Here is a 27,503-nt window from a genome sequence, read left to right as displayed (position 1 = left end):
TATTGACAGATTTTGAGTGTTATCTATTGACAATTGACATAATCGTTTTTGTTTTGCATTTCGCAGCTGTAATAAGATAAAATGTAAACAAACTAATACCTCAGATAAATATATTAGCTGATTATTACCAGCAACCATGGATGTAGAAGCTAAAATAAAAGAAGACATGAAAGCCCTTGGCTGCACTAGTGAACAAAACATCACTCTAGCACTTTATTTATACGTAACATTAGTGGATGATCGACTTATGTATGATACTGAATATTGTTATAATACAGACATAGATACGCTTTACATCGTTGCGAGGCCAAATAAATTGCATAAAATGAATATATATGTACCAATTTCATCAAGTTTTGATCTATCATTTGATTACATAGGTAAACTACAAGAAAATTTATGTACCGTGGAGACAGGTCCTTCTATAAACCTTGCTATCTTTGAAGAGGACTTTACCATGAATATTTATACATTTACAAAAAATTTGGAACCTCGTCAAAGCGACGAAAAAGCAACACAGTTGAAATTGAAAGAAGAGCGACGTTCTTTTATTAATGGTGAATTAAAGAAACACAAAGAAAGAATTTTAAATGATGCTCTTAATGGTGGCTTTGTTGATGATGATGATTGTGAAATTGTAGGCTGAATTCTAACATTTCAATCTCAACATTTGAAAATATTAATGGTAATTTTAGTTTTCATTCTGCAATAATATTTCTACACTTGAAATCAATAATTTTTTGAATGGCTTGAATCGTCTTAATAAGTCTGACTTTTCATTTAAGTTTTCATTGTAGTAGTTGTTTATGCCCAAGTATTGTATGACCTATTCTGTAGGTTCTACATTTATTTTCAATGAAAAAGCTTACCACCTAAACAGAAACTAAAAACTATTTGTTTTCCAAATTGCATAGTGAGGAAGTATTGTCTTCCAAATTATTTCTTTAGATATATTTGGGTTATCTGGTTTAGATATATACTGTACTTATCTATTTATTAGATCTTAGGTTAAGTGAAAGTTTTTTTATTAATTTTTTACTTTAAAAACTGTAAGGGACTACCACCTTAGCATGAAATAAAAGTATTAATTTATTAATGTTTTATTACAAATACACATTGACAGAAATCAACCACTGTATTTATTTAACACATATTCCTTTGGGTGGGGTACAGACAATGTTTCTGAAATGCCCTAAGAAGAAATAATTAATAGTTTAAATAATAAATAGGGTATATTAAACTTATACTAAAATTGATTACAAGTCAGTCAAAAATATAATACAAAAATATAAAATCTTAGAGTAGTTACTATTATTTACATAGCAATAGTGAATGCCACTAACCTTCAAAATGTTATGTCTAAATGATGATAGTTACATCAAAACATTGTGCTTATGTATTGAATTTAATAAAATACCAAACATTTCTAATATTCTAAAATTACTTCACCTAATATTTGTCCTACAACTTTAAGAAAGACAATAATAATTGTTGTCACTTACAATTAAGCACCAAAAATTAAGTACATGTACGAAAGCACAAATATTTTATTTTAATCCGTTTATAAGGCATCAAAATGAAATCAAGTAAAGAGTAATTACTATTTACAAGATTTCATTAAAGTATAGTCTATAGAAGTGTCTTTTCACAATTTTACTAGTGTTACACTATGTTTGAACTAACACCACTTTATAACAGGTCTTTTTTTGTCTTTATACATTTGCCCCTAAAACAGATTTCCGTTTCGTGGGAGACTTCTGTTGACATTGAAGTACTAATTATATTTGAAGGATTCATAAAGCTTGATATTGATGAATTTTCCAGTTCAATTGAAATTTCTGTAGCATTTTTCTGAATTTCAGTAGCTGTTTCTGTCACCGTTTCTGCAGTTATTTCGTCGGGAATATAGGTGTCAGTTGTGCCTTTCGTCGCTTCTGTTTCTGGATAAGGACTTTTAGTTGTTACTTCCTCTATATCTCTTTTTTTTTGCACTTCATCATCAGAAGTCATGCCAAATAGGTATTCCATGAAACTAAAACCATCAGATCTATCTATTGTGGGCTGTGTAGCTTCAGTGTAAAGTGATGCATCTTCAAAGGTAGGGTCTGGTGAACCTGTACCCCAATCCATGTCTCCAGGATTTACACTACTAGCACTTGTTTCCTTTGACACAGTCGATTCTGTAGTTATTTGTATTAATTTTTCAGCATATGCATTAAGTTGGTGAGTTCCATTAATTCTGGGTATATCAATATCGGGTGACACATCATAAACATCTTCTTCGTTATCAAAGAAGTCTTTTATGAACTGATAACTGGGTTTGTATGTTGTGACCTTGATTTTCTTCTTTGAATTTTCACTGGATTTATCCGATGTTTTGGATATACTCTGACCAAGCGTGTTGACTGTATTTGGGTAATATTGTGATTCAGCTACTTCAAATGACTCTGTTAAAGGGCGTACTTTGACTTTTTTCCAGAATCCGCGCCGTCGATTTATAGGATTCGATGCCAACTGAAATATAAAAACAAGACCATTTATAGTATCCTATTACTGTTTTAAACTAATAATGTTTTTTTCTATTGAATTTACCTCAAAATTTTCTTGAGTCTGATCTTCTGTTGTTGTTTGATACGTTGTGGTTGTCGTTTCTTCTTGGAGGGGAGTAGTGGATTTTAAAGAATAATTTACGCCTGATGAAATAATTTTTTCAGGAGGTATTTCTCCGATTTCACCTCCTTTGTGTTTCATAACCTTGTTCGTATATTCATCTTCATCCTGTTCTTCCAAGCTTTTCATGACTTCTTCTAACATCGTTTCAAATGTAGACGATGGGTCACTAGCTTCAGTTTTTGATACTTTACTTTGTTCAACATATGCTTCCAAAGTTGGCGGAATATCTGCGATTTTTTTGTTTACTCTGTTATTTTTGTTAGTCGCAGGTGTTACAGATATCAGAATATCCTCGAATTCGTTTCTTGCAGTTATTATATCTAATTCATCTTCTACATGCTTTGTTTCTGTTTTTGTATCATCATCGAGTTCATTAGGATTATAGGGCTTGAAGGAATCTTTTGAAATTTTAGGAGACCATTTATCTGTTTCTGGCGAAGCGTATTTGGGCCTGTTAATTGAGTAATTTGATTCTTGGTCTTCAGTAATTGCTTCCTCTTGCTCAGGCTTCTTATTAAACCGCTCAGAAAGTTTAGTTCGATGATTATATCGGTTGTAAAGAGGACCTTTTGACGTTGATGTAGCTGAAATTTCTGTTTGTACTTCAGGCTTATCTGTTGGCTTATCTGTTGGTCGTCGACCCCGGAATCTGTTTTTTACCTCATATGGTCTTCTAGATGCTGATTCCGTAGTAGTCGTTGTGTAAACTGGTCGTCTTCGTCTAAATTGACCACGTTTATTGCCCGCTTCTGTTGTTTGTGATTGCAGTGTAGCTTCTGTAGAAAGCTCTGGTTTATACACAGGATGTTTATGGTTATCATATTCTGGGCGAGAATGCACGGGTTTAGTTTTAAGGTCTGCTTCAATTTCTTCAATTCGCATTGTCGTGCGTCGTCTGTCGAAAGCTGGTCTGTATGTAATGGGTTGCTGTGTTTGTTTTCTTCTTTCAGTTTTTATTCTAGATGTTTCTGTAGTAGATATTTGATGATATTGTCTTACTAAATTAGGTCGAACTCTCACTCTATTATATGACGGTGTAGTTTCAACTACTTTTTCTTCAGTTTGTACAAAACTGAGCTTTGTAGCTTCAACATCTTGAAATGTGGCTGTCTCTTCTTGCTCTGTTGAATATTCATTGTTAGCGGAGTAGTTGGGTATGTTTTGTTCAGTGACTGGACTCACTGGACTTGTAGCGTACACTTGATCTGTCTGCTGTAGTTTGTAATCTTCAGAAGGTTGTTCCTTAACTTCTTCATAACCGTAAGCAGATGGTGCGACACTACTGCGTGCTTGGTAAACATTGTCCTCATTTTCATTTATCTGATCAACATGAGAAAACGGACTTTCCAATTCTCCGAAAGATTCTTTCGGTGTTTCAGTCTCTTTGGTTACTTCAGGAGTAGCAGGGTCGCGCTCGGTAATGGATAGTTTATCATTAGTGTAGGCGTTTTCTGTGTCATATGTTTTAAAGTCATCATCGGAATTGGTTATTTGTTGTTTGGCCGTTGGTTCAGTAATAGCCTCAATGTCAACAGTGCTTGTCCGTTCCATAAGAGTCACAGGATAATTTTGGTGAAGGATATCCCGTTGATAAGCTAAGTCATCTTTTTGTTTAGTGTGTTTTTCAGAGTTATCGTCGCCTGCTGTAGGTCTGTAATGAATTCGACCCCTAGTTCTTGTGACTTTTGATGTACCCTCTGTCGTATCAGACTCATCCTTAATGGTTTTTTCAGTAGATATTCTGTTTGGTTCGTATCTAGACTTTGTTTGTGTTGGTCTTCTTTCTCTGTAAGGTCTTCTAGTGACTGTAGGCCGCGTCGTGTAATCATTTGAATCTGATCTAGCAGTTGTATACCGAGGACGTCCCCTAGTTCTTAATGGAGTCCTTCTAGTTGTTGTAGTTGTTGTGGTTGACGTAGAACTTGATTCTGTTTGTTGGATATTTTCATTACTATAATTTGAATCGTAAAGGCTGTATTGTGAAGTCTGTATTTTAGCTGATTCGTAAACGTCAGGCGTAGATACAGAAGTATAATCGCTCATAGTCGGAGCTTGTTTTTTGACATCTTCTGCTTCTTTTGATTCAACGCTGTCTTGATATGTTTGTGTCGTGTTATTATTTTCAACCACTTCATCATTTTTGTAGAAGGAATCGTCTGGTTTTGGTACGGTACGCTCTGTTTGTGTAATTAGTTCATTTTGAATGTTCGTTGTATACTCCTTTGTGTTGTAAATAGGACGTCTCGACGAGTGTATTTCAGATTCATAATGTATTTCAGGCGAATAGTTTTTAATATAGTTCTGAGAATATTTACCTTTAGAACTTTGGGTCTGAATAATGTTCCTTTCAGTTGATGAAATTGCTGCAGATTCTGTTGAGGATGGAGATGTTGCTCCAGGAGATACTTTTGGTTCTTTGTACTCTTCGAAAAAGTTTTGATAATCAACAGGCGTGTTGAAGTGGAAAGCATGATTTATAGAATATGGATTATGTGTTTCTAGCAATTGGCTTGGATATGTTGAGGAAGATTTAGTTGTTGTGGATACAGTGGTCCTGGGGGTTGTAGTGGATTCTACATGAGGTGGAATATTGTAGGCTTGGCCTGGTTGTCGGAATTGTTGGTTTCCTTCGCTGGGGAAATTTACGTATTGGTTAGAATTGTACTGGTCCCTATAATTTCCTAAAAAGTAAGATTCTGGTTTTACCGAACTTTGCACAGTTTGTGAAGGTTCCTTTGGGGTAGCTTGTGGTGCTAAAGTACTTACTGTTTGCTGTTCAATTGAATAGTAGTTTTGGTTATTGACCGGGGGTGTAATTGGTTTTGGAGCAACGGTGCTGTAATAGCTAATTTGAGGTTTTTGTGTGCCTGTGTTTTGTTGTTGATACTGCTGGTAGACTTGTGGTTGTTGGCGGACGTATGGAACGTTGTAGGAGTCTGGAAAAGTTTGTGGAGATGGCGCTTTTGGTGAGTCTCTTATTTGAGAGTTGATTACTACAGAACCAACGTGAGGTGACGGGAATGGAATTTTTGCAAAACCTTGTGGGGTGCTGTAGCTTAATGGGGCTACAAAAAATGGAAGTTGGCGTAATTTTTTATCAATATTTTCTATGTTTGATAAATACGGTAAATCAAATTTTACAAAGTTTTCTGGTGGAGTTAAGTTTGATGGTCCAATAAATACTTTTGGCGCATTTAGAGGATTGACAGAATCTAAAACTGGTACCGTATTGGCGCTTTTGAGCGAAAGTAATACATCTCCAACTTTAACACTATCTTGTTTGTTTTCTGGGGATAAGAATATAGCAAGCGGTGGTTGATGTGGCTTTAGTTTTTTCGGTTGAGGAGTGGAAGAGGAAACGGTTGGAAAAGGAGAAGTAAGTGTTGAAAATTTAGAACTTTCACGTTCAAATCCTATCAGTTGTCTGTTAAAATCATTTAAAGCCTCTTGAGAGTTGTAAGATTCCAAGGGTTTCTGCAGCGGCCTTTGAAATTCCGCTGCCAGATTTTGTCGTAGTGGATTCACTCGTGGGCCTTGATTGTAAAAATCTGTGTTGACAACTTGAGCAGATGTTAGTGGACTCCTGAAATTAAATTGTCCTCTATTCAAAGACTCCACTGGAACATACAGTAACTGAACTTCTTCTCTTTCAGATTTTGGTTTGCTTTGCACTGTAGATTCTTTCAGCTTTTCAAAGCTTTCAAATTTCACTTTCTGTAAAGTAGGAGCTTTCTTTTTCATACCAATTTCACTATTGTTTTCTACTCTATACCCATCAACGAATTTGGGCGATTCAAGATTAGGTTTTGCTGGTAAACCTAAGTAAGGTTTCACTTGTGATTGAATTGGCTTTGCAAAATTATCAAATTTAACAGGAGATGTAACTGGCGGTCTTGCTTTTATTTGTGGAATACCATCGAAATTAAAGTTGGAAGAGACAAATCCTTGACTTAAAGGAAAGTTCGGTTGTGTAAGTCCAAATTTCAGGCCTTGTCCAAATCCTTGGTCGCTGAGATAGTTTTGTGGGGCGGACGGAACTGCTTGAAGATACAGCTGTCTGTTTGGCTGAGAATTAAAGAGTGGGCGTGGCGGGAATTCCTCATGGCCGAATCCGTTTGATCTAGCAAACCCCGGGAAGGGTTCTGATAAGATTCTTGGTTCTGCAACTGCTTGACGTCTAATTTGCAGAGGTTCTTGTTCCACCGGGCCTGGTAGAGGAACCCAATCACTAATATCAGCTGTGTATGAGCTTAATTGTCGTGACCATCTTGATTTTTCTTTACCCTCTGATAACAGGGCCAGGAGTAATATGCATCCCAGCACTTTGTGCGCCATCTGGAATTGAGAAAACTTGAATTAATTCACCTATAAGAAATTACGCATTCTTGTTTAAAATAATGGGAAGTACCATCATCGAACTAATTCCACAGTTGTGATCTTGTTCTGATCTACATTTGGCTTTTTTCCATTTGAAACAATAGATACAAAAATGTATCGACAGGCCTTCATTGTTATGGAAAAGATTACGTGAAGATACCCATGTTGTGTAATATTAATTATTCATGTAACCCGAATTGCCCATACTTGATCAGAATTAATGGCATTTGAATGTACAATTAAACGTATTATGTTGAAACTAATGGTGATATGTTGAAGTGTTTATCCTTGTTACTTCGTGACAAACGTTTGAGTGATACCTGAATAATGAATATACTTCAAGGACTAACGTAAGCAGTAAGTATATACTTACTGATGTAAGTACGTTTATATTGTCAAATGAAGAATTCTCTTAGTTACTAAATGAAAACCCATTTCGTCACACGATTAGATATTATCATAAATATGTAATAAACATACGCCTGAAAGTAGATTTCAAATCTCAGTAAATAAATATAATTACTTAATATCATCCGACACGCGTGATCAGTAATTTAGCAATCCCATATTATGAAGTAACTACTGTGCTAAGCGATTATCCATATTGGTTTATCCGCCAAAGAGAAAATACGTAATGGAGAGAAAACGCCACGGAAACCTCAGGTTTCCCTATTTACTTTTCATTTACTCGATGTTTTGTTTTCATCAATGAATGGCAATTTCCATCTTTAATTTTAATAGCACTTTTCGAGTCGTTACAATTATTGCCTCGCCACTATTCGAATCGAAGTTTTTTTTAAATTGAATCTGACTACACTCTACTCTTGCTTACAGTCTTTTGCTATCTAAGGAGACAAAGAGAGTTCATAAAGAGCTAAAAAAATTATCATGGCACTCTTCTCGTGTGTGGTATGCGGATACATTGGAATTTTCAGTTCTATTCAGATGCTTGCGTGTACATTCACTGGACTATGAAGATATCAACTTATACTCATTGTAAATGAATAACTCATATTATTAAATAACATATATGACCTATATATAATGCACTTAAATATGTATATTTTGTCTTTTCATCTACAGAAAATATTAGTCGAAAAAAGTGCCGACCGTAGAATAGCCGAGGCTGAACTTACTAAAACTACGTAATCATTATTATTACCTAAGTACATAATCATATTTTAACTAAGACCAGTAATTAGCCTTGTGGATAGACTTAGGATGTCGGGAAAAGATTTTCTGTTCAACCTCGGTTATACACCAGTGATGCGGCGACGGAAGACTTCGAGGAAACAGCCTATCATAGAATAAAAATCAAAGATCTGTGTCAAGGACGAAGGCCATAGAGAAAATTGTGTAACTCTTTATATTACCCTTACATAAGCGGCTAGGATGTACGTACCTCCGTATCATTATTACAATGAAATATCGAACTTCATAAATACATACAGTTAAGGTATATGAGAATAATTCATTGTCACACTGTACACACAGTCTGTGATTCACAGGTGAATTAAAATAAGTACGTTACGGTACGGTACGATCTAACATAAATTAATACAAGTTTATTTAAATTTTTGTATACAAAAACAGGTAAATTACCAAATGAGTATTCGATCGTATTTACTAAAATAAGGTATACTAACGGTTACATAATCCTGATTTAGGCTTAATTATTACTGTGGTTACATACATTACTCTTTTTGGTGATAGGAAACACCAATTTTAGAGATATTTTATCTTACTTTAGTTAAATTAGTCAATCAATGTCAACCTGGGAGAATTTAGGTTAAAAAGCAAGGTTCGATTCGTAAACACAGGAAATGACTATAAATGTTCATTTGATTTCAGTTTATACCTAAATTAAAGTTTTAGATGGTCTTACAAAAATTGAAGGCAAGCGTCAATCCAGCGAGGTTCAACAACAACTATTAGTTACTCATAAGATAAAGATATGGGATATCGTTATTGAAGTCAATATCGTTATAGAAACATAATCAGAAATGAGAAAGAAAAAGTTACAATTGTCATTCGTGAAAGGAATACGAATGTCAAAGGTAAAGCTGCCATCGAATTTAGTTACAAATACACTTTTCGCACTAACAACTCGTATCTTTTAAGTAAACTTACTCAGTAGTGCGATAATTGTCATGACAAATTATTTATGTATTTAAGCATGCACATTACTGACAATAAAAATTAATATTTTTAATATCGAATTTTTCGATAAATGTATCATTATTCTTATGAGAAATTTTCAAGCCATTTTTATACAGATTACTCTCAGTAATACTTTAATGTCAAATATCCCATTTCATATTATAATACCCGCCATTGGTATGACTGTAGTATGGTTTTGTATACTGTTCTAAATCCCTAAAATCCACTTGTTCTCTGAAGCAGTGACCAAAGACTGTAATAACGCGCAAGATGTAATGAGCGCCGACCGACATATGCGTTGACGCGTGTTTGCCCGGATTTCACAAATATAAATTAAAATGTTCGAAGTTTCTAAATATTTTGACAATAGATTATATAGTTATCGTACCATAAGTAGAAGGTAATATAAAATATAAAACCGACCTGTTTGGTGGTCATTTATTTTTTCTAATAGGCAAGAAGGTGATCCTTCTGTGATTGAGGTTATAGACTTTACATATATGTATTTTAATACGTAGTACTTATTTATTTATTGCGTATGTACATAATAAAAAATTGCTGATTTTTCGAAGATTTTTTTAATATCTACAGAATTTCTATATTTGAACAATAAAGTAACTGATGTACTTATATATTTTTTCTAATAATAAAAATAGAGATTTTTATATTATTTTACGCTATTTACTAAGATTAATATCGATCATGCGTAATAATTAAACTTCTGAAAGGCTACTTAATTGTAGGCAATACGGGATTCAATATTAAGTTGTCCAACCACGTAATAGAGACATTGACTATGTTTATATGTATTAGCATCTATAGATAGATTAAGGTTTAATAACGCTTTCAGTTAAATTTCTGAATCATTAAGTAAGGGGCCTTAACATTGTTTGTTTCATCTGTTGATCACCGGTGTCGTCTTGATGCATTGTCTACAGGAAACGTGGTATCGGGCTACTGTCAATTGTTTATCATTCGCTTATTTTGAAACATAATACTCAGCTTAGACCATTTGTTTGGAAGCATTTTAATAATATATATAGATATTAACTATAGATCTTAATTATTATATTGGTTACTTTATCTTTATATCAGCTAAACATCATTAAAGGTTTTTTTTTTAATATTGTTTATTAATACCAGTTTACTAATCCTGAATTTCGGGTAGCGTGCAAAAGATAACATTTCCTAATCACCTCGTTAATGCATTCGAGTAAGAAAATTCAAACGATAAATCCTACTAAAGATGCAATCTAGGTTAGCTTGGGTGCTATGTTGATTAGTGAAACCTTCATACGAGACTAGCATTAGCTAGTTAAAGGACTTAATTAGACGTGCTTTTTAGCTGCGTGATGTGATTTAAATCGATTTTGTATTTTTATTTATATCTTTGTTTTTAAGCTGTATGCCTTTCACTGTTTACATATGTTTAAATAACTTAGCCTTGTTCAATTAAGTTTGTATAAGTAATTTTATGTCTTATACATGTAGTGGATTGAGTTTCAGTACTTAGACGCTAATTAGGTCCGTTGGGCGTAAGTAGATGTCTTATTTAGTCTGCACTTCTTACGCTCTCTATCTAAAAAATCTCTTGGTGGTTCTCTGGAAGAGAGTGCTCTAAATAAATACTGCTCATAGAGACATTGATTTATTTATGCGGCCTTCGCTTACGAATCTTAATTCGTTTTCGATTTTTCAATGACTGCCAATTTGAATATCAAGAAAAAGTATTTTCATTTTTATTTTGTTGGATTCACTGTAATCGGACTGTGAAGAACAAAATTCCGATAAGTGTGTCGGAAAAACCGATTTTTATTTCAAAATCGCTTCAGGTGATTTAGAGATTACTACAGTCTCACAAACATTATTTCTTTACAGATTATGCTATATCAAAATACACAAACATACAGAAAATATAGCAATATCAGAGTAAGAAAAATCACACCATTGCTGCATAGTTGGATTTAGATTGCATGATCTGAAGATTGATAATAGCACGTTTAATCACTGACACTACATGTACACGTTATAAAACAGTGGTATAAACCACTTTATAACAGGTCAGACGTTGTTAATTGAGCGTGCACCTGACGTTTAAAAGTCTCACTGACCGAGAATCGAACCTAATACCGTCGGCGCGCTGAACTGTGACAATGTGTTAACGGTCGTTGAATGTGGGACAAGTTAAATAAGCTACTAATTAATTATGGTATATAAGTGCTCTTTTAAGCATTTGCTAAAGAATTAATTGCAAAGCGAAGTTGAAGTTAAGGAATTTAATAGCTAAATCGTATGAGTACTAGATTTAGAGCAGTGTTACTCTTACACCTGAGGTCGTAGGTTCGATCCCCGGCTGTCCACCAATGGACTTTTTTCTATGTGCGCATTTAATATTTGCTCGAACAGTGAAGGAAAACATCGTGAGGAAACCGACATGTCTTAGACACAAAAGTCGACGGTGTGTAGTGTTGCCCAAAATCGGTCTTGGTCTTGCAGTCTTGGTCTTGTTCTTGCATTTTTGCAAGACCAATACCAATACCAAGACCGCCTTATCGTAGCAAGACCAATACCAAGACCGAAGCCTGCAAGACTTGAGCAAGACAATACTTAAGCCTGCAATACTCTTGCGTCTTGCAGTTAAGACAAAGTGAGATTTGGGCGTTATCAAATTTCTTTAACAGATTTTCAACTATATCCAAAGAGTTTTAAGGTTCAATGTTGATTGGGAAAATGTGACGTTCTGCGAATAAACTATTGGTCGGTCGGTGATATACATATTTGATAATTTACCGACAAAGACGCCGCGGTTTGCAACAAGTGTATCACAGCATTTGACACTGTTTGAGCGCCGCATTCGCCGACAAAGAGTACGGACAGAGGCACACAAAATTGTTACCTATTTTGGTAGGGATGGTACAGGAGGATAAAATTAAATGACCGTGAAGATGTCTAGCAGTAGGTAGGTATAAATTGAATGCTCTGAGTTTCTTGTACAAATACATTCTCACACTGGCTGTCGGGCGACATGATAATTAATAACTAAGTAGGTATTGCATCTATTGAATTGCGAATATTTTGATTTCGAAATAATCATTGTTAATATCGGTAAATGATAGACAGTGAGTGATATACCTAGGTACTAAAGTGTGAGCAGCAACATTGAAAATTGTATATGCCATGTCAGTGCTTTCGTTTTATTAACTTAAGTTTATTTTAAAAAAGCTTTCAAGTAAGATTTAGAGTTTACTATTCAATTACACACAATAAATTATTGAAAAACAAAAAATTATGAAAAATATATTAAGACTGAGTACTTAGGGAATTGGTAGAAAAAATATTCTATCTTGGATACCTAGTTATTAAAAAAGTGATAAACTTTGTGTTTACTTAATTTTATTTTTCTGTGCTAATGCTAACATTGACAATTCTACCAAAATAGGTAAAAATTTAGTCCTAGACTTTGTGTTGCCGCCGTCGCGTCGCTTTCATGTCAAAGGTCGCCGTCACTGCCTATGGTTCCAAAGAATATCTGATTTTGATTCTGATACTTCTGTTTTTTAATCTTTCAAAGATTTATTCTATCTATCAAAGAATGCCGCATTTTTCTTTGTCAGTCTTCGGCTTGTGTGCTTATAAATATGAGTTTTTATTTCAATTTCAGTCATTTCCAATTGAGTTTCGCTTCGAGTCTATCTTATTTATTATTCTCGCCCATTTACCTAGCTAGATACTCTAAATTCTTATTGCTTTCGGAGTGAATGTTTACAATTTGACATGAGTGACGAATAAATAGCAATAGGCTAATAGGTATTTACAAGTCTTGCGAGACTTGCGAGACTCTTGCTGCAAGATCAAGACCAAGACCAAGACTGAGAGCGCAATACCAATACCAAGATCAAGACCAGGTATATTGACGCAAGACCAATACCAAGACTGGTCTAAGTCTCGTCTTGGTCTTGCTTTGGGCAACACTAACGGTGTGTATCAGGCACTGGAGGCTGATCACCGACTTGCCTATTAGGTTTGAAAATAATCATGAAACAGATTCGAAAATCTGAGGCCAAGACCTAAAGAGGTTGTAGCGCCCCTGATTTATTTATTTTTTAATAATTTATAAAAGTCATACTTAAAGTTGTCTCCATTTACAGATTAATAAGCAAATTTCAGCAATATTTATAGTAAATCTCAATTAAGATTTCTTCTTCTTGTAGTGCTTCTCCACTAGCTGTCAGCTCCTCATACTTCTTATCCTTCGCCAAGCGCATCAGTTGGTCTACGATTACTTACTACAAATGTTTCAAAGTTTCGTTCAAATAAATAAATAAATAAAAATTTACTTTATTTGACTCAAAACAAACATTACATTCTATATACAATACTCGGTGGTTAATAAATACACTGTAGTTAACCTTATACATAATATACTTCTATGGGCACTAGCGTTTAAACTAGGTCTAGCCTGTATCTTAAACGCTAGTTTCTTCCAATGTCATTAAGAAATAGGTTAAAGTGTTTGGCATTAAAGGTTTATTGATTATTATTGTTATATGAACCAAATGGAGGTAGAATTAAATTTAAATTGGTATATAAAATTAGTTAGACTGGAGTAAGTGTGAACTTCAACAAAGATTTTTATTTTAAGTCGATGAGAACCTTAGATATGAGATGAATTTAATTTAAAATATTTAACCAAAATTTTAATCTTTACCCGCGATACAAACTCTATAAGCGATAGGGTTTTGATAAAATGGCTTCATCTCTTAGTTTTAATGAGGAGGAAAGTAGCTAGAGCCGCTCCCAGGATAATTAAAGAAAATTTATTAAATCGATACAGTGGTTTAGTGGTATTTTTCTGCAAACTGTCAACAGTAAGCTGTCAACTGATAAAGCAAGTTTAGATCTGACTATACATTTTAAAGTTACTGCAGACAACATTTAATCTTGAGTGTATAAATAAACTACACTTTAGAGTAAGCCATAATTTGCTTTATCACCACTAGTAATTAGAAAGTAACGCGGATAAGATCGCTTTCAAATCACTTCCAGTTAAAAATAACAATCTTACAAGGAAGAAATTATCTTATATAGAAAAACATGTATTTACTTGTTACATGAAAATATATGTAACTTTTTGTTTTAATTAACTTGTATGTTAAACTTAAGAAAGCGAATCTAACTTCATAACTTAAGCACTGTTAAGACAAAATTGAGCAGCTAAATGTTAAAATGCTGTTCGTAGCAATTCATTTTTAGAATTTCGAAAACTTGTATAGCATAACTTACGTATTACAGATGTATACATCGTTCATAATAATCGTGACAAATTTTGACTTTGTATCTTTAATTAACGATTCTAGGCGTGACGGGAGGTTTTAGAATACGCGTCTTAAGGGTCTAATTTAGGCGGAAGCCAGTATAATAGAAAGTTAAAAATACAAGTGAAATGCTAGGAAGAGATGAAACAGGCACAAAAATGTGGTCTTACCGGTTTCTTGGTCGAACTAGTTTATATTGCGTTCACTTTCGATTAAGTGAAGTAATAGGGGAATTTGTATAACCTTTGAAGTACAATGAAGAGTAAATGATGAGACTATTATTTAATCATATTCCATTTATAAAAGAATATAAATGTCCGAAATACATCTACTTAATTTAGTATCGATTATTGTTTGTTCTATAAATAATTGGACACGATTTAAAAAAATGTATATTTACTCATCGCCTCCGTGGCGCAATTGGCTAGCGCGTTCGGCTGTTAACCGAAAGGTTGGTGGTTCGAGCCCACCCGGGGGCGGAAAAACTTTTTGTATCCTAAACATCTAGTATCGTAGTTGGAATAACATAATGTCATCATTGAAACAACTGGCAGGTAGTAATTGTTAAGAACAAAAATAATTTTTAATTGAATACATATTTAATAATATGTCTATAGTTATCAAACTAAAACATGGTTTATTGCTTTAATATGGCTGTAATATAACGATACCGCATATCAGAAGAGATTGGCATATCATGCGTACTTATCAGTGGCAGATTTTCAAAGCATAGTGTTTGTTTTTTATTTTTAGTTTTTTAGGTTTCTAAGGTCAGAATAATATGTAAAACCATTAGAATGCTTCTTAGGTGCTTGAACTTTACAAAAAAACCTGTTAGGTAGGACTGAGATAAAATTTCACATCGCACAATAAAATTAAATGTACAATTACGCAACATTTATAAGAATACCTTTTTGGTTACAAAACATCTGGTAAAATAAAACAACTCAGGTTGTTTTCACTTTCGCCCGAACACGATGTTTATCAATAACAATATCAATAAATACTTTAAGATACGAATTTATATGTCACTGAACCGGTTTATATATATGAAACATTTCGCCCGACCCGTCTCTGGTATTGTTTATCATTGTTTGACCACATACAATATAACGTCTAAAACTAAACAAAATATTTATGCGTGGATCGTAAATTTTCATCACATTTTCATATTTGTTTTGAATTCTGACTTAGATATTTCACAATTGTTTGAATGTCTCCGTTTAAACATGTGTGATGTTTGGTAGCGTAAATAAAATGAATTAGAATATAAATTTGAGTTGTATACCATTATTGTAAGATTTAGAAACTGAAATATATTTTTGACATATTTAGTAAACCATAATTCTCGTTTCTGAATCTCACCCCATTGTCAATATTGTTTTAATGAGGCTAATAAATTATTTAGCTGTTTAATGTTAGAATTAAAATTGATTTTGGTATTACAGAGATCAGCCATTGTACGTTAATGTATCAAAGAGTTTAGATTTTGATAACTTTAAAATGTTTGTAGAGAGACATTTTAAAGTAAACTCATTTAAGTAAATATTTAGGCGAGCTTATAAGTAGGAACGCCTTTTAAGCTACTCAACAGTAGTGCACAATGGTGAGTATACTTAGAATAAGAAAATTACGAGATCGTCAGCGTTATTAAGTAAAATTTCAGATGTTATCTTTAATAATAATTACTTTGAGTTTTTATTATAAGTTTATATTTTATTAAATAATATTACGTGGTTGCCGCTTACTGAATGCCTACGTTCTAAATAAGCGAGGCATGTATTATGCAATGCGTAATTTTACGCTCTGACTTACTTCCTGAGAATGTAATCAATTTTATAACGACACAATATTATACTTATTTGGTATGTAATTCTCAAATGCTTTGCAATAATTTGGTGTAATTTTAAGAATTCAGCGAAATTGTTATCAAGTACAAAACTCACGTTGTAAATATTGCGACTATTCTAAAAATGATATTAAATTATGAAACTGATAAAACTTAGTAACAGTAGACCGTGGTTACAAATCACATGGCGTATAGGGTTTTGTTTTTTTAGTCATTGTCATAGTCATAATATCTTTATTCATTTAGGTAAACATGTACACTTATGAACGTCAAGAAAAACAAATTAAATTAATTGTAAATTTACCAAATATTTATTTATATATTAAATAATAAATTTTATTTTATATTTTAACAAATATGATAAATAGTTTTATAGTACAGAGAAACAAAGTTTGTCTTGCCACGTCTCATGCTTCAGATGAAACTTTAAGTTGACTTTGACTTGACTTTACGTCCTATAACCCCTAGGCAGAGGACATTCACAGTGAGTCACCATCGCGTTCGGTCTTGAACCTTTTATTTCACCTCGCTCCAAGCTACTCGTTCTTTGCACAACAATACAACTGTATTAGGCCAGGGTTGCCTGGAACAGCCGCGCTTTTGCCTTCTTTGCTGGTTCCAATCAAGCGCCTGCTTGGGAATATGATGTGTTATGTCTCGTTACTCGGCCTATCCATTTCCATTGCGTCTCTTGATCTGCTGGATAATCGGGGTTTCTGGGGATCGTTCCCAAAGTTGCTCGTTAAAGATCATCTCGGGCCAATAAATGCCGTTGACGTCGTTGTCGACAAGGTTGACGAAGACTTGGAGTTAATCCTACACACATACTTGACGTGGGATCCAAATATTACAGACGGGTTAAACTAATTACATATATGTAAAAGTACATATTTGTCAAATATACATACAGTTACAATGATGAAATTCTGTCCATGCTTCATGAACAAGTAAAAAAATAACGTCAGAACTCTTAGAACAAGTTTTTGAAATCTAAACCATGTTTTACAAGTACAAAACCTGTTATCCATTGGCTTACTGACAAACGGACGCGTGTCCGGTAAAAGTGTAAATAATTTATGAATATATTAACATCCATAACAGATACAAATAAACGAAAGTTTGAAATTTGAAAATAATTTTGAAATATCATCTATATTTAAAAAATACCAGATATCACATGTATTATGACACTTATATAACAATAAAAGTTATAAGTGTAATTATACTGGCATTACTAACTTAGTTTCAATGCTCCTTAACCTTTATCTTTTTGTCATCTTCGATTGAGCATGTGACTTCTTAAAATAAAATGCCATATTCTTTTAGATGCTAAAGTGTAGGCTTTTTACTTGACTTTCGTCCGTCAAAATGTTTTTCTGATTTATGGAAACATGTTCCATTGAGTTTTTGAGTTATGGGCACAAATTTACGCTTAGTTTCTTTTCCGAGTCTCAGGTATTGATCTCTCATAATTAATTTGATGAGGGTAAGGAACAGTTTGGTTTGGTAAGCATTAAAATTGGTAATAGTATAAAAAATAGTGTAAGATTTAGTCGATAACGCTAAGTATCACATCCCATATTTCAACGCTGTTGCGACTCTAACTACTACTCAAAAATACTTAAAGCACTGGTACAGAGTGTTACTTGGTCGAGAGAAAGTGTGACAAGTCGGGCGAAATAATTAGTATTATTTGGTAAATGAGCATTATTTCCGGAGCCACTGAGCGTGCCATGTGAAAGCCGATAATAATTAGATTTGGGGATTGTTCTTACAAATTTAAGTGTATCATATTTGTCTAGGATTATTTTTACTACGGTTACGGATGACTTATGTAAGAGAATGTTGTCTTTACGCTGTACACTATCTATTGTACCTTGTACAATTTATACCAAAAATTGTCGAGATATTTTAGTGAGGTAATACATAGTTGTTATCTTTGTTATCTCTGTTTCTCGAACTCGTAGTTATGTTGTGTGTTTCAAAAAAATCGTCTTGGTAGTGGAATTTGGTAGAAATAAATTCTATAACCGAGGTAAGATTATTATCAATGATTGCGACAGAAAATTCCCGGCAAGAATGTTTTATTCTGCTGTTTTGATATGACTAAAGACTGGTATCTTCTTTGTTTGTAATATTTATTCATGAATTCATAATCAATAGAGTACGTAGTTAGGTAGGTGGCACTACATTATTTACAACACTACATTATTCTAAAGCGAAAAGGTAAAGAGAGTAAAATCTTTGTTGGTATATATCTAAAAATTATTTGTGTAAATTATAAGAACCGCCCTATGGCCCATTAGATTGATACAACACATAGATTATGTTGACGTAATACTACATTATTTTTAATCAAATTAGTTCAAGACTTTAGCTTAGAGCTTTCATCTCCGATATGGTCTAGTGGCTAGGATACCTGGCTCTCACCCAGGAGGCTCGGGTTCGATTCCCGGTATCGGAAAGCTTTTTTATCAGAATTCTAAGCCTTTTTAGGTTAATTCATAATTCTTTTATAATTTACGGACTAAAAAAAAATAAAAAATGTTTTTTATAACTTACTTTTTATCCTATATTAACAGATTTATTTATGAACCATTTAAAAATATATATCTCATAATTAAATGTATCAAATTCAACTCGGTTTCCCATTATGTCACATCACACTTGTAATCGAAACGTAAAACGAATACAAAAGACACAATTACTCTACATTATGTACTCACACCATTCACAGAATGAATACATAACATTTATTTGGGTTTAACAAGACGTGATAAAATTAAATCTAGATCAACAAGCACGCGAGATGCGTCTCACTCATTCATGTACTCTTCTGGATGTTTTAACACGCCATTTTTACTGACGAGTATAAGTAGCGTTTGTATTTTTAATAGTACAATCTACTTAATAATATATAGTTTGGCTCTCTACGGAAACTTGGAAAGTAGGAGAATTATAATGTTGACTTTAATACTTAACACAAATTTAAAAAGTTTCTGTCCTTGTGGCAGTGCAATTTTAAAACTGGCACATTTTTGTCGAAGTATTCCGATACTTAGTTGTCGAAACAAACGATATAATATAATAGACATTTTATCATCTGCTATTTTTTTTAAATACTTAAATAGGTATATTCTTTATAATATGTATGTGGAAATATTACCAAATTAACAGTAATAAATATAACAGAAATGTATCTCACAATATAATCACGAGAACTTTACTTTTACGATCAATAATGAGGATCACACGCTTAATCTTTAACTATCGCCAATGTGTGTGTCTTATTACAAATTATAATTTGCGTTATTAGAAGTCCCAGTGTTTGGATTCCCGCGAGATATTTTTTTGGCATATGAAGAATCATTCATCATTCATTCAATCATTCGTTAAAATTTTTTTAATAAACTTGTTGGAATTTAACTGTTACTTTGTCATAAATTGGATTTAATCGAATTATAAAATTATTTCCAAATTGGTTCCATTGGTGTGAAAGTTGCGTTTAATTGCGAAAATCAAACAACTCTAATTTATTTAAATCACTTAACGTCATTTTTAATAAATGATTATCGAGTACATACTTTCATTAAATCATCTTGACATTATTTGACTTTAGATGAGGTACTATTATTCCGAACATCTCATAATACCTACTAGCCATTGGTATTTTGGACATAAGAACGTAATACGATTTGGACCATATAAAAAATACACCTAATGTTTCTACTAATAATATTTCGACGATAAAACAGAAATTATTAAATCAAAATATATCTTTTCGGAGATAAAAAGAAAATACCATCGCTGATTTGCCAAATAAGTGCAATAAATCATCGAGAACTTTCGCTTTTTCACAATTTTATCGAAAATATGTCCGATGTCAGGTTCACATCACTTTCTCCGGTCAGCGGTCATTGGCCTTGTAATAACCAAACTTGTTCTCAGCTTCGATGTCATTATCGCTAGCTGATTCATTAGTATTACGTATCAATTTTTACGTAAACTTGTCAGCTCTTTCATAGCGATCCTACCCTATTTTAAGCGGAGATCCGCCCCAAAACACGCTTGTTTGAATCAGACTACACATCATATAAAACTGGATTAAACTCTAAAAGATCTAATTGGGTTTTCCATAGATAGGACCATCCGAACCGCACAGTCGGACTGTGCGGTTCGTTTAGCGGAGCTGGGGATGACAAAGATAGCTAACAGCCCACCTATTTTATTGTATAGATATTCTTTAGCTTTACAATTTAGGTCCACATTGCCGCTTTTAATTACATTTCTATTTGTTATACAAAAATTTGGTTAATACAATACAACCCGTGTTCTAAATAGAGGAGCATTGAAAATCGGCGATTCTGGCACATCAAATATCGAGTGCCTCTTTACCCCACTGCTTCCTGCTCAGCAAATTTATATTTAATTTAACGAATTTTATCGAACATTGTCAGTTAGTAATTACACTAAGAGTTTTTCTTTTTCTTGTTTCATATTAAACTTTTGCCTAAGGCACTGCAGGTGTTGTTAAAGATTCGTAGTCCTTAAGCTTAAGCTTTCACTTCATTAAAATTATGTAAATTAAACGAATAAAGTGGAGCAAAAATGCTGATCACGGCGAAAGTTTTGTCGACTTAATGAAATGTATTAAAATACTTGTTAACTGCTCAAAAGGTAATTACCGTCACCATGTCTCGAGAAAACTTAATGATCCTTATTGTACTTAGTCATGTAAGAAAATTTTATGTTTCCGTAGAATTGTTAATATGGACTTATTTTATTATTATAACAACTAAGGAATCAAAATTCACTACCACAGGGAGCAATGTATCTACTGTGTTTTTTAAATAATTTACGGTACTAGTTATTACATTAAAATGTAGGTAAAAAACTCTTAAAATATACACTTAACTAAGAAACATTTTTATGATTTTCATAGTTCCTTCGATGTATTCGAGTAATAAATGGTCAAAATAAAATCAAACTCCAAAAATAAGGCAAGTTTTATATCTGTTATAGGAATACAAATCTAAACAATATATTCTGGTATAGGCGTGTACTAGTAGTAAGTACATGTCAATTCTCTATTTTGAAAGGTCTCTTGTCTGGGTGGAGCGTAGGCGCAAGGTAAACTTGTATATTTATAATTGTTTAATCTTTTATTCAGATAGTCTTTTGTTTGGAATGGAAGTAGTAATTATTCCCATATGTCGCTTACACTTGACAGCTTAAATACAAATACTGTAAGAATATGAGAACTTAGGCATCAAATGAACCACCTTGTTAGCCAATTTTTATTACGTTAATAATATAATTAGACGTACGGTTTGGCTAAGAGTACTTATTTAATAAATAGCATCACGAAAATTCTTACATGTATACCCTAAGATAATAGCTGTGGTTGAGTCAGGGATTTAATATTACTTAACAAAAATGCAATAATTTCAGTTGATTTTGTATCCGCTTAATTATTTAGAAACTAGACTAACGGATATCTTGCGGTATTTTAAATATTTTTAATTAAAGGGAAATTAAATGTCAGTAGTTTGATTAAATTACATCCTCGTTTTAAATGTTCATTAACACATTAAAATTATTTGTATGACCGGACTCCTGCTGTTTAAGTATTGAGTCGATGCTTCTAGGTTTGACTTCCGGAAACAAAAATCTTAATTTGATAATTTAAGAATATATTTGTTAATGACTTTTCTGTAGAGGCTTAGATGAAAAATGGAACACCCCATCAAGATATAATGTATAATGCTACATATATATGGATATATAGATATGCCTTAACGCCCAAAGACAATATTAATACATCTTCGAGGTTGTCCCAAAATCAATATACAGGTCACGGCGATCTGCCATTCTTTAACATATCAATTTACTTTAACTGTCTTTTGTATAATTTATTCTGATGTAGATAAAGCAAAGTCGTTGACATTTATTGCTACACTTTTCCGCCGGCGTTGCTCGGAATATCGGAAGTCATTATACGACAAATCCATTGAAATTGGCTCTAGTTTTGCAATTTTCATGCGCATTATGCATACAAAGTAGACAGTGTAGTTCCCGGGGGGAGAAATATCTACGTTTCACTAACCACTGTACGAGTCATATTTTGCCATCAGTAATATAATAAATAAATATGTCAACAGTATGTTATAACAATTTTTTTTTATTTTTTTTATTTCTTTATTGTATAAATAATCTTAAATTGTAGAAGTTGGTATGGTGGAAACATAAACTGAACACAGTTTTTGTTTCCAATTATGATAATTTACTGAGTTTTTACTTGTGTACTTGGAGTGTTTACTCCAAATTGGATTTTCTTTCCTTTGGAGTAGAGACTCTTGGGCGGTAATTAACTATTTAAGTTGACGCCTGGTAGATAGTACCGGTGACCCCAGCTGGTGGTTTCTTGGCTCGAATGTATAAGTGTCTCAATACAGCGAGGTAATTTCGGCAGCATATAGGTAAACTGCCACAGGTTAACACACTCCCTTAAAAATTTGTTTAAATTTCCTATTTATCAACTTTTAATTATTATTACTATGTAAGGGTAGGTTATAGGTTAAAAATATTGTAAGTTCTATAATTTGTACTGTAATTGGTAAATAAATTTGATTAATACATTATCAAGCAATTTTTTTTTATTTAACGTCGTACCTATGTTACTTTTGACAATAATGAATCATTCGTTGGATAAATAATAATTAATTATAATTATAAATTTGCTGCTAAATTATATCATATCCGATTCTCCTGGTATTCAAGAATAATTATTCTAAATTTAATTATTTGCGTTTTTCATTTACTATGAGTAATAGTGAAAGGGTATTTAAATGTTTTTCAACCTTGACCAGAGTATAAAGTGACTCATAGTAGTAACGACAGCTAGGATCTTCTCGTTACCTGCCCTGGCGTTTCAAACATCGGTTTGAGTATATTTGTATTGGTTGTTTGCTTTTTTCCGAAACTAAATTGTGTATTCGAATTTTAAATATTTGATATAAGTACTGTACGATATGGGACACGATCCCGTGTAAGTATGCACGAGTCTATATATATATATAATCCAGAGGTATTACAGTCCCTTCGCAAAAACCTATGAAATGAGGCCATCCGTCAATAGACCGGTGGGAGCGACGTAGTAAGAGCTGTCACAACATCTAATTGGCCGTGGGTAGGCTACTTGGCGCGCAAGGACAAGAACCGCATGCTCCATGAATCTCTAATCTGCAGAACAAAAGAACGCGGGGCTTCCCATCGACTAGGTGGACCGACGCAGAAAGGACAGTGCAGGGCGTACTAGAGGAAAATGGAAGCCTACACGTAGAAATGGACCAAAAAAATGTCTGATGATGGTAATGTGCAACTTGAAGCAGGAATTATTGTTTTAATTTTATTTGAAAATACGTTTTAATAATAAGTACATAATATAGGCATAGGCGCAAATGAATAATTACATACTATATAGCCTGCCCTTGGTAAACTATGTTGAGTCAAACATGTTTAGGGCGTACCACCCACAGTCTATATTAGGTTAATGAATTTCAGAATGATGTGATTATCGATTTCTGTAGTGAATAATCTTAGTCTGTACGGTTTTCAATTTTCCCCCTTTTTAGATACGAAGCTAGTAAAAATGAATAAGAAAGATATTTTGCTTGACACACAAAGTGCTGTAGTAAAAGCAAGACGTTTACAGAAAGTCGAGAGTCCAGACCGGTCGGAGCGAAAGTGGACGCTTCATAAAAACTGTATTATTTCGTAATGCAAGTTCCTTTTTACGTTTATTCAAAACAATAAGGGCGCCATATTCCTGTAATAAATTTACTATTTCATAAAGGTTCTTTAAAACTCCAGAAGAATTAATCATTATCGTTTTTGTTACAAGTCACACACAAAGCTGGCAAGAAATATTAACTAAATTTGTCTATAAGACCGAAAAGTAGCGTAAATATTCATTTATTTTTAAGAAATTAGTATTAATTGTGATAAGAGCTACGCGAAATAATTTGCCTATTAACGAACAGTAAGTTATTACAGTTTAATAAACACGGTAAATACAAAATCCTATTTAATAAAATTAGTATATATTTTAAGTATGCGTTTATGAAACTAAGTTATAGTCGCGATGAGAAGATGCTTGTTTGTTGGAAAAGTCAACGAACGTTGAGAATTTTCTGCATGTTTCCATTGTATTACGATCACGGCAATAGTCAAGGAATATAATAAACTAACTTTTTTTATTTCTTCCGAATTTTTTAAGTTATCTGAATTTGTAGAGTTTTTATTTCTTATAAATAATATCACATTAAAAATATTAAATATTTTAATAGAAGGCTATAAAATTGATGTAGACTTTGTTCTAAATATCTGTATTCTGTATATGTTACATTCATGTGCGTATAAAACCAGGCTTACCAAAAACCAACACTTCTGATAAACCAGCTTGCACGGGTGAGCTAAGATGGGAATCTAAACGCTTACAAATCAGTTTACGATGTATGTTTTTCAAATGTCATAAAGGGCAACAGTGTTATTAAGAATCGTTATACAATGCATCATACTTAACTGACCTTTAAGATAGCGGACAAAGAAAAATAATAAATGACCATCATAGTAAAATGCCATGGTATTGAGGTTTTGCTTAGTGGTCTTTTGTTTTTTTTCTAATTGACAAGTAAGGGAACAGTCTTCTGTAAGCGACTGTCGATCGTCAAGATGCTTCATTTACCGTACCTACGAGCGGGTATTTCATGCATGCGCACATGAATATATGTTTAGTTACAGATCATATGAGCACAGTTTTTACAAAACATGCGGGGTTAATAACTCCGCATGTTTTGTAATAACTCGTTTTTATTTGTGTCTGTTATGAAGTGTGCACTACAATATGATAACAATCTTAATTTTTTTTTATTATTCCGGAAAGAGTAAATATTAAAGTGAAACCGCATGTAGAGTGGAGCTACGCCGGCCCACTGATCCAGATGGCCGCTGAGCGCGTCGCACGCAAACTATTCGTTATATATTTACATTTATTTGCTTGCACAGGGAAATATAAAGTAATATATAAGCAACACTTATTTCAATATGAATATTAGTGAATTTTGTGAATTTAGTGACGCTAATTACAAAGTATTGAAACTAATTAATGCTTATAAAATATCTTAAACACAAATAAAAATAATGATTCATAATTTTTCAATCTAAGAGGAAAGTAGGTGATCAGCCTGTGCCTGACACGCTCTCAAATTTTTGGATCTAAGACATGTCGGTTTTACGATGTTTTCCTTTACCGTTCGAAAGACTGTTAAATGCGCACATGGAAAAAAAATCCATCGGTTCACAGTCGAGGATAGAACCTACGATCTCAGGGTTGAGAGTGGCACTGCTCCGTTGAGATTCGAAACAGATTCAGAAATCTGAGGCCGGGATCTAAAGAGGTTGTTACTTGTTTCTTTTTGTTAAAGACTTTTGTTAAGGACCTAGGGAAGTCACCAAGTAATTCCACAAAACAAAAGAAAGTCTAGTATAAACATAAGATGCAAAAAAACAAATGCCATCGCCTTATGTTTTTGTTTAGTTGCCAAATAATCTCTTTCCTCCGCGATAATTATATCGCGTTACTAGAAATCTGTATGCTTTTATGCTACTCATTCAAATAAAATGAAAGCAATAAACATGTATCATATAACTTACGTAATGCGGTAATATGTAAGAGATAGTATGAAAATAAAATTATGTCCGTTTGCGGCTCTAATCAAGTTAGCGTTGACAACTTTCTCCATAATACTTGTCACTGACCGCGACCACAACTCCGAGTAAAACACTTCCGATACGAGATTTAGGTAAAAGCGCGCGAGAGTTTTATTATGAAATTATTTTGTTTAAGTTAGGAATTTACTTACTCTATAGGAAATAAATATAAAATACTCTCTTATAAACTTTTTTACTGCCACCTATGGACATCACATTATCAAAAGGCTCGCCAGTGTGTTGCCGAAAAAAAAAAACAAAAAAAAAAAGACTGTATTATATTTGCGATAAATGATAGTAGGGGCAATTTCAAATATGTATAACCAATTTCTGTATCGCAATTAGCATTTGAAACCCCACCACTTTAACGCAAGTGACAAATTAGACGCCCTTGATCGAGTGAAAGTATAATCGAAGTAAATTCTTTATAGACATTATTGTCTGAAGATCTATACGAGACAAATGACTTTCTAATTCGATACTCAATTGTGGGAAAATAATAGAAATCGCGCGAGTGTGTGCCTTACGTCATTTAATTTTTTTATTATTGATATTTTATCATCCATACGCTTTTAATCAACAATAAATTATTTTATTTGTAACAGTAAAGTTGATATTTCGATGTGTTGATATTGTAATAGCTTACCGGGCAGAGCTTTTGAAAAAGCTCTAGCGCCATAAAAGCTTTATAACATCAAGAATAAAAATCATGATACTTAGGAAAAATGTTACAAATCTAAAAACAAGCAAAAAGCATTAATGTAACATTCATTCCACGCCATAATTAAAACTTTCATAAAAAAATAATGTATCTATCTCTTAGATCACAGTTATTTTATATTTACACTTAATACGTAAAAAATGTCATAAAAAGTTTTATATGAAATTTCTCTTTTGACGATGTGTTAAATTGCATAATTTATTCTATACACTTGGGACGTTTATATATGAATATGATGATTGATGAACGTATGAATTCTTAAAAAAACAAGTTAGATTTTTTTTACAAGGAACACAGATTTTTTTTACAGGTTTGTATGTGTTCCATATTGTTATAGAGTCTGAATGTGAATATTTGTAAAAAAATAATGTGGTCTTTGCTATAAAAAAATACTATTTTGATTTTTCTTAAATACATATTTAGTTAATCCTTAATGTCTCCAATATGATCAATCTAATATTATATTTAAACTTACCTTAAAACTTTTACAAGCAACACTCAAAAGTTCACACGAAAAATCCAAAAATATTCAAAATCCTTTCAATGTCGATTGAATCACATTTTCTGCACGACAAAAATGGTTCATCGTAGCACAACTACGTACAAATAAGGCGTCTGTCCGCCACGGTGGTGTGAA

General features: G+C 33.0%; 2 protein-coding genes and 2 non-coding genes across 4 annotated transcripts; 3 read left to right on the top strand and 1 right to left on the bottom strand.

The window, feature by feature from the left end:
• Nucleotides 1-8: 8 nt before the first annotated feature.
• LOC110993790 lies at nt 9-1,096 on the top strand. The gene has a single exon (XM_022260171.2). It carries the CDS (start codon nt 137-139, stop codon nt 644-646), a length of 510 nt encoding a protein of 169 aa, XP_022115863.2. The 5' UTR covers nt 9-136; the 3' UTR covers nt 647-1,096.
• On the bottom strand, nt 1,085-27,503 carry LOC110993789. Its single transcript, XM_022260169.2, has 3 exons — nt 27,342-27,503; nt 2,593-7,008; nt 1,085-2,514 (listed from the first exon to the last, which is right to left on the bottom strand). The coding sequence occupies exons 2-3, from the start codon at nt 7,006-7,008 to the stop codon at nt 1,690-1,692; spliced, it is 5,241 nt and encodes a 1,746-aa protein (XP_022115861.2). The 5' UTR covers nt 27,342-27,503; the 3' UTR covers nt 1,085-1,689.
• Nucleotides 14,931-15,004, top strand: Trnan-guu. Its single transcript has one exon. It is a non-coding gene; the product is annotated as a tRNA-Asn (tRNA).
• On the top strand, nt 18,767-18,838 carry Trnae-cuc. Its single transcript has one exon. It is a non-coding gene; the product is annotated as a tRNA-Glu (tRNA).

The sequence above is a fragment of the Pieris rapae genome, chromosome 7, assembly GCF_905147795.1.
Source record: "Pieris rapae chromosome 7, ilPieRapa1.1, whole genome shotgun sequence".
In the NCBI taxonomy this organism is placed as follows: Eukaryota; Metazoa; Arthropoda; class Insecta; order Lepidoptera; family Pieridae; genus Pieris; species Pieris rapae.
This window is presented reverse-complemented; position numbering and strand designations above follow the sequence as displayed.

Excerpts from the sequence above, each read along its gene's own strand:
- LOC110993789 (XM_022260169.2), bottom strand. The coding sequence starts at position 7,008 with ATGGCGCACAAAGTGCTGGGATGCATATTACTCCTGGCCCTGTTATCA. Across the intron at positions 2,515-2,592 it reads AGACTCAAGAAAATTTTGAG|TTGGCATCGAATCCTATAAA; the intron begins GTAAATTCAATA and ends TTTATATTTCAG.
- LOC110993790 (XM_022260171.2), top strand. The coding sequence starts at position 137 with ATGGATGTAGAAGCTAAAATAAAAGAAGACATGAAAGCCCTTGGCTGC.